The following is an 8,006-nucleotide window of genomic DNA, read 5'->3' as shown; positions in this document are numbered from 1 at the left end:
AAAACCTAGCTCTGATACCAATTCAAGGAAAAAATCTGGTTTTGCATCTCATGCAAAACCCACAGCGGAAGCGATGAACAAGGATCTATTTCATTCATGATTGATAACGTGCACCATGTAAATTTCAGAATTTAAGAACAAGATAGCGTACCTTGGTGTGGAGAAATTAAAAAGAAAGATTAGAAGCACTTGAGAACACTTTTAATCTTCACTCCAATTCCACTTTACGCCCAAGATGTGTAGTCTCTCAATCAGTTTTTCAAAGGGAGAATGAAAGTGTGTCTCACACTCTCTCACACACCGTTTCTTTTTCTTTCCTAAACTCTTCTTAATAAAAATTCTGTATGTTTCTCCCTTTATAACTAACTGATTATCTAATTGGGTTGGCCTATTGGGCCTTTCCAATTGGGCTTTAGTGTGTGGCTTGGAGTGGGACCAAAAGGGACTAACAAGACACTAGCTCCAATGGGCCTTGGGCTTTTCCGTCAACTCTTGACAGGTCCAAAGTTACCATTAATTATATTTAATACCACTATATAAATATAATTGCACTCTAGGCCTTATTAATAAATTATATCCCAAGACTTTATTATACACGTAACCCCTTCATAAAATATTCGTAGTAATACAAAGTCATAAATGTAATCCACTTTGTAAATTACTACATCTTATCATTGAGTACCCGGTTTAATTCTTTAAAGTTATTCATTATATATTTATGAAATCCAATTTCATAAACATATACTTTAGTAATTTCTCACTAAAGTGGTTAGGCCTAACTCTCTGAATAACTGAACCATTAAACTTATCTCAAGAGAATATTTTATATCTCCATCAAGAGACTATGAATTCCATCTTGAGAATATATGTTCCATCAACACTAAATGTGGCTGCCCAAACATGCGAGGTTTTGACCGTCACTTCAGATCTCACTCCTGATATATCAAAGCAACCTACACTTCATGATCAGGTCCATTATTCTCTCAAGATTAAGAGTTCATGCAAATAGAAATCGTGAGATTTATTATTCATTTGACAGTCGTTAGAACAATAATAAATCTCACAGCGGTCCTGTTCAATATGTTTTAACTCTTAAAACATATCAACATATCAACTAGAAGCTTCCACTTCCATGATCAAGACAAATCATCTTAGTTGACACGTTATAGTCTTCGCAGATGAAATGCCCAATTTCATCACCGACTACGAACTATTAATTCTGAGTTTACAAAGAACTTGTGATTTACATCTTTTGTGACTTTTCACATAAATCACATACAATGCATCTCATGGACTATATGATAATGTCCCATATTCATGTTACCATTATTTTAGATAATAATAAAATAACTTTATCAAACACAATATTAAGTCATACATCATGTCTTACATAATGTCATACATAATATCATACATAGCATCATACAATAGGATTTAAGGGCACTAATCCTAACATAAACACACTGAGATGAACCTTGATGAGTTCACTGAATTCATGAAGCATATTGAAGTCTCAGATATTCAATGGGTAATGGACTGGTGACGTATTTTAGGCATGGTCAATCACAGCTATGGATAAATGTGTTCCTTTGGTTGGGCTCCGCTATTGCTCTTACTACTCTCCATGTCGTATTGCAAGGCAATTTGGTGACTGTCAAGGAGCTCCTAGTGATGATGGTTCCTTCCATACCTTGGTATTTACTGAGAGGATTTTGGGTAGAATCCATGAGACTTGGTCGCGAAGGATGGTAACCAAAGGCATCTGCTTTCCTTAATTCCTTCGTCCAACTTCAGGGTACATGAAATGGATAGAGGCTGACATGAAGTGGGTTCATATAGATGAGAAAGCCTACAAGAGGTCCAACAAAAGAAAGAAGGTTGACTGACCACCTTGATATGCCCCAAATTTTACTTTTTTGCACTTTATGATTCTCATGTCTTTTCTTTTTGAATTTAATAAAGGATTAGAATGTTCCAAATCCCTTATGGAAACTGCTTATTATCTTATAATTTGAGCAATAAGAGAATCATCCGTTTATTATCTTTGCTTATTGTCATTATTTTTCTTTCTTCTTTTTTCTTTTTCTAATGCCATGTAATTTTTTCCTATGACGTCCTTATAGGAATTTTCACCATGCCCATGGCCTTTGCCCTTATCTTTTGCTTAGATTTTCCTTTTGGGTTTTCAATCTAGCGGGGTTCTTTTGCCTTAATTTTCGCCTATGTCGCCCTTTCAGGTTTTCAACCTAGCAGGCTTTTTTCTCTCTTTTTATTTTATTTTCTTTTCTTTTAAATGTTATATCTTTGGAGCCTATCCATGTCGATTGGGTGAAACATCTCTTCTCCATCCAAATTTGTAATTCTAGTAGCACATCCTGACATGATTTTCTTAATAATAAAAGGCCCAGACCATCTTGGCTTCATCTTCCCTCTTGGATCAACAGTTTCATCTCTAAGCAATTTTAGGACCAAGTCCCCTTCTTTAAGGTTTCTAAGTTTTACTTTTTTGTTAAATGCTTTAGTAATCCTCTTTTGGTACCTTTGTGCATGGTAGTGTGCCCTAGCTCTCTTCTCATCTACCAAAGCCAATTGCTTATATCTTTCTTTCATCCAATCTTCCTCTAGGACCTTGGTTTCCACTAGCATTCTCAAAGATTGTATCTCCACCTCAATGGGAAGGACTGTCTTGCTTCCATAGACCAAAGAGTGAAAGGTTGCCCTAGTCGATGCACCAATAGAAGCTCTATAATCCTACAAGTCAAGTGGAAGTTTCTCAGCCCAATCCTTATATGTCATTACCATCTTGGCTAGGATATTCTTGATGTCCTTATTGGCAGCTTCCATGGCCCCATTAGTTTGTGGTCGGAATGGTAAAGACTTATAGTGCTCAATGTTGTATAACTCCATGATCTTTCAAACCTCTCCCTCAAAATTGGAGCCATTTTTTGAGATGACCTCTTATGGTACCCCAAATCTGCAAATGATGTTATTCACTATGAATTGTGCCACATGATTGGCTTTTAGTATGGAGTAGGAGGCCGTCTCTACCCACTTAGTGAAGTAGTTAATTGCCACTAGAATGTACTCGTGTCTATTTGAGGCCTTAAGGGCTATTCTCCCTATCATATCTATGTCCTAGATCGAGAAAGGCCATGGAGAGGTCATGCTGTATAGTTCACTAGGTGGCACGTGATTCAGATTCACATGTGTCTGGCAATCATGGCAACTTTTCACAAAGTCCACACAATCGGCCTCCTTCGTATTCCAATAGTATCCTATCCTTAGGTTCTTCTTGACTAACATTCTCCCATTCATGTGAAGACCACAAATCTCTTGATGAACTTCTCTCATGACCTTTTCCATTTCTTCCTTCTTCAACCAATGAAGGTGTATATCATCATAAGATCTCTTATAAAACTGTCCTCCACATAGGATATATTGCATAGCCATCATCCTAATCAAACGAAGTTCTCTCTTATCGGCACCGTCAGGATACACTCCAAATTCCAAGAATTTCATGATGTCATAATACCAAGGAACCCCTTCTTCTTCTATGGCCAAGACTGAAGACTCGGCTTTCCCCTTGTGCACTAGTTCATAACTCTGTTCAATCTCTAAAGGTCGTGTCCATACTCCCTCGGGTATTTCAACCATGAGGCTAAGATAGCCAAGACATCTACAAAATGTTTCTGAGCTCTAGGGATGATAGTGTATTCAATCCCATCAAAGGTCTTGGTCAAATCCTCTAAATATTGCTAATAAGGCTTCAAGTATTCTTCCTTCAACTTCCACAATCTTTGGGCTTGGGCTATAACCAAGGTCAAATCTCCAAATACCTCTATCTCTTTCACCCCCAACTCTCGGAGAGCTTCCATTTCGACGATACAAGCTTGATATTCTGCCATTTTATTCGTTGCCTCGAAGTTTAACTTAACTGCCAAAGGTATGTGAGATCCATCGGGCATGATCAAGAGTGCCCTTATTCCATTCCCATATTGGTTCATGGCTCCATCGAAGTACATTTTCCATGCCTCTAGTTCGATGTCTAAAATATCCTCTTTTCAAAAATCCTATCTACCATCCTCTCCTTCTATAGGGTTCTCGACACAAAAATCTGACACGATGCTTCCTTTGATTGTTTTTTTTAGCCACATACTTCAAATTGAATTATTCCAATAGGATCAACCATCTTGATTACCTTCCACTTAAGGTAGGCCTTTCAAACAAATACTTCAACGGGTCCATTTTGGCTACTATCCACATTTGGAATGGTAAGATGATGTGTCTTATTTTCTATGGGTATGTATCTAGTCTCATAATCATGGAATCTTTTGCATAGGTAGTACACGGCTCTCTTATTCTTATCATCATCTTCTTGTGCAAGCATGCTTCCGACCGCATCTCTTATGATAGAGAGGTATAGGAGTAGTGGCTTTCCATGCCTCGGGGGTACTAGGATGGGTGGATGGAGAAGGTGTTCCTTAATAAGTTCAAAGGCTTTCTAACATTCATCGTTCCATGCATGGGGTTCATTCTTTCTTAAAAGCTTGAAGATGGACTTACAAGTGGAGGTGAGCTTGGCTATGAATCAGCTGATGTACTGTAGTCAACCTAGGAATCCTCTTATCTCCTTCTCTCGCTTGGGTGGAGGCATCTCTAATATTGCTTTGATCTTTGATGGATCAAGCTCGATCCCTCTATTACTTACTAAGAAGCCTAACAGTTTCCCTGCCTAAATGTGCATTTTTGCAAACTCACTCTTTGTTTATACTCTTTGATCCTTTTAAAGAACTTACTCGAGTTAAAGATGTGACCTTCTCTATCCTTGGATTTTACAATCATGTCATTAACATACACCTCTACCTCATTTTGCATCATGTCGTGTAGCAAAGCTGTGGCCATTCTTTGATAGGTTACGCCCGCATTCTTGAGTCCAAACAGCATAACAGTTTAATAATAGATTCTCCATTTTGTGGTGAAGGTAGTCTTAGTCGTATTCTTAAGAGCCATCTTGATTTGGCTATATCCCGAAAAATCATCCATGAAAGACATCAAGACATTATCGGCCGTATTATCCACTAAGACATTTATATAGGGAAGAGGGAAATCATCCTTAGGGAAAGCTTTGTTTAAATCCCTAAAATTTATGCACATTCTTGATTTTCCATCCTTCTTTGGTACGAGCACAACATTGGCTATCCACTCAACTTGGTGCATGAGTTTGATGAACCTTACTTTTAATTGCTTGGTGACCTCTTCTTTGATCTTTAGAAGCCATTCGGTTCTCATACGCCTCAACTTTTGCTTAACAAGTACCATGTGAGCATGGGTATCAATGTGGTGTTGAGCTATCTCGGGATCAATACCAGGCATATCTTCATAGGACCATGCATTTTCAAATCATTTTCAAAGCATTTGAAAATGTTTTACATTTATCACTTATCTGTATAATCTTGCATTTTCAAAGCATTTGCCTGCATATTCATTAACATGCCTGTATTGTGCCATTTAGTTTCTTTCATACATTCTGGTATCAAAACATGAAATCACATCTCATAAGTACATCCTGAATTTCATCATAAACATCTCTCCCTACCATCTCTCAGTTTCTAAGCTTACCTAACAAACTATACTATGCTTTAAAAACTCAAACAAAAAAGAGGAAGGCCTTATGCAATTGCTCATGTCATCAGTCAGAATCGGATATCCACCAAATCTGACGCCCAAGATGGCTATCCAATCAAGAGGGAGAACTGCATACTCCCTATAGCCCAGATGAAAGGTGCCAGTCTCGGCATGAAACCACCGCACCAAAGACTCCTCAATCTCGTGCCTTATGGAGTATGGAGGGATCCTCAGAAAGTCCTCGAGCCCCTGCTCTCTCAAGAAATCCCCATAGCGTTGGTGGGTCCTAGGATTAGATAGCCATCGAAGAAAATCGGGCCAAGCACCCCGACCACAAATCCTATAGGGCCTTTGCATTCAGAATCAAAAGCTATCTGTTAGCACATGCATATAACATGAATCTAAATGACGAGAAAAGGAAGACAACATACCTCTCATTTCCGTGCTTGAGCGGAAGGATACCTCTTTAGCCCTCACTGAAGATGAGTGTCTTTGATGCTATCGTCTACTACTCCAGTATAAGCATCGGCATCGGCATCGGCATCGGCCTAGCACGGTGGAAACCTCGGCCTTAAACTGCGCCTATAAGGACCCAAGTCTGGGTGAATCTCATTTCCGGATAGATCATCCACACCAATAGCAAGATCCTCAGCTCACATCTCTCCTCCGGTGGTCCCTTTCCCTTCGGGCGGTATGCATCGTGAGGAAGCCCAGCTGTCTCGACGGAGCACCATCTCCTGGAATGGGTTTCCATAGGAATGCCGCAGGTGGGCCTAGTGTCATCACCCCCGCAGTCAAAATGGCTTTGCAAAACTTGAGCCGCCCGCTTGTCAATCGAAGCGGTCTCATCGTTAGAAGAAGAGTCCCCCTAGGACGCAACATGAGCGAGGGCCTTCCCCCGATCTCTTCCCGATATTGTCCTCCGAGACAATCTACAAAACAACAAGAAATTCAGACATAAGTGGTAAGCCCATAAGTTAAATAGCAATACAAATGACCTAACACTTTTTCCTAAACATGTGTTATGCAGGTCTATGTCAAGCATATGATCTCACAAAAAAAAAAGCAAATTCTTGCATGCATTCTACAGTGGGTGATAGCGGCCGTGCCGTATGCTTGCATTCTACAGTGGGTGATAGCGGCCATGCAGTATGCTAGCATTCTACAGTGGGTGATAGTAGTCGTGCCGTATGCTCGCATTCTACAGCAAGTGATAGTGGCCGTGCCATATGCTCGCATTCTACAGTAGGTGATAGCAGCTGTGCCTTATGCTCACATCCTATCATGAGGTTAACTAGCGGTCGTGCCATACGCCTCGCCATCACAATTATCAAATTCTTGAAGAAGTTCCGAGTTCACATTCTACAGTGGGTTAACTACGGCTATGCCATATGCTCAAATCCCATCTTGAGATTAACTAGCGGCCGTGTTATATGCCTCTCCATAATAAATATTATCAAATTCTTGAAGAAGTTCCGAGTTCACATTCTACAATAGGTTAACTAGCGGCCGTGTCGTATGCTCACATCCCACTTTGAGGTTAACTAGAGATCGTGTCGTACGCCTCGCCATCACACAGTTATCAAATTCCTGAAGAGTTTCCAAGTTCCCGATCTATAGTGGGTTAACTAGTAGCCATGCCGTATGCTCACATCCTATCTTGAGGTTAACTAGCGGCCGTGCCGTACGCCTCGCCATCACAGTTATCAAATTCCTGAAGAAGTTCCAAGTTCGCATTCTACAGTGGGTTAACTAGCGACTGTGCCGTATGCTCACATCCCATCTTGAGGTTAACTAGCGGTCGTGTCGTACGCCTCGCCATCACACAGTTATCAAATTCTTGAAAAGTTTCCAAGTTCTCGATCTACAGTAGGTTAACTAACGGCCGTGTTGTATGCTCACATCCTATCTTAAAGTTAATTAGCGGCCGTGCCATACGCCTCGCCATCACAGTTATCAAGTTCTAAGTTCCTGATCTACAGTGGGTTAACTAGCGACCATGTCGTACGCTCACATCTTATATTGAGGTTAACTAGCGACTATGCCGTACACCTCGCCATCACAGTCATCAAGTTCGAAGTTCCTAATCTACAGTGGGTTAACTGGCGGCCATGTCGTATGCTCACATCCTATCGTGGGGTTAACTAGCAGCTGTGCCGTACGCTCACCACCACACAATTCTCTACTTGGGTCCCCCGAATTTCTCACCATTTCCACTATTCCCAACTACTAGGCAAGTCCCCTTACCAATACCCCGCATTTTATTTTCAGCATCTAATTCCCGCATATTCATGCACTCATATATCAAAAACAAAAATATATGCATATTTTCCTAAGATAGCATGGCATAAATCATGGCAAAAATATGATTATGAAAATTC

At 40.2% G+C, this 8,006-nt stretch overlaps 2 protein-coding genes across 2 annotated transcripts; both read right to left on the bottom strand.

Moving 5' to 3' along the window:
• Positions 1-2,289: 2,289 nt before the first annotated feature.
• On the bottom strand, positions 2,290-2,907 carry LOC142605858 (uncharacterized). Its single transcript, XM_075777286.1, has 2 exons — positions 2,800-2,907; positions 2,290-2,751 (listed from the first exon to the last, which is right to left on the bottom strand). Exons 1-2 carry the CDS (start codon positions 2,905-2,907, stop codon positions 2,290-2,292), a joined length of 570 nt encoding a protein of 189 aa, XP_075633401.1.
• Positions 2,908-3,135: 228 nt separating this feature from the next.
• Positions 3,136-3,654, bottom strand: LOC142605857 (uncharacterized). Its single transcript, XM_075777285.1, has one exon. The coding sequence runs from the start codon at positions 3,652-3,654 to the stop codon at positions 3,136-3,138; it is 519 nt and encodes a 172-aa protein (XP_075633400.1).
• Positions 3,655-8,006: the final 4,352 nt, after the last annotated feature.

This window comes from Castanea sativa, chromosome 8 (genome assembly GCF_040712315.1).
Source record: "Castanea sativa cultivar Marrone di Chiusa Pesio chromosome 8, ASM4071231v1".
Classification (NCBI taxonomy): domain Eukaryota; kingdom Viridiplantae; phylum Streptophyta; class Magnoliopsida; order Fagales; family Fagaceae; genus Castanea; species Castanea sativa.
The sequence above is the reverse complement of the archived record's forward strand: the minus strand, read 5'-3'. Positions and strand labels throughout refer to the sequence as shown.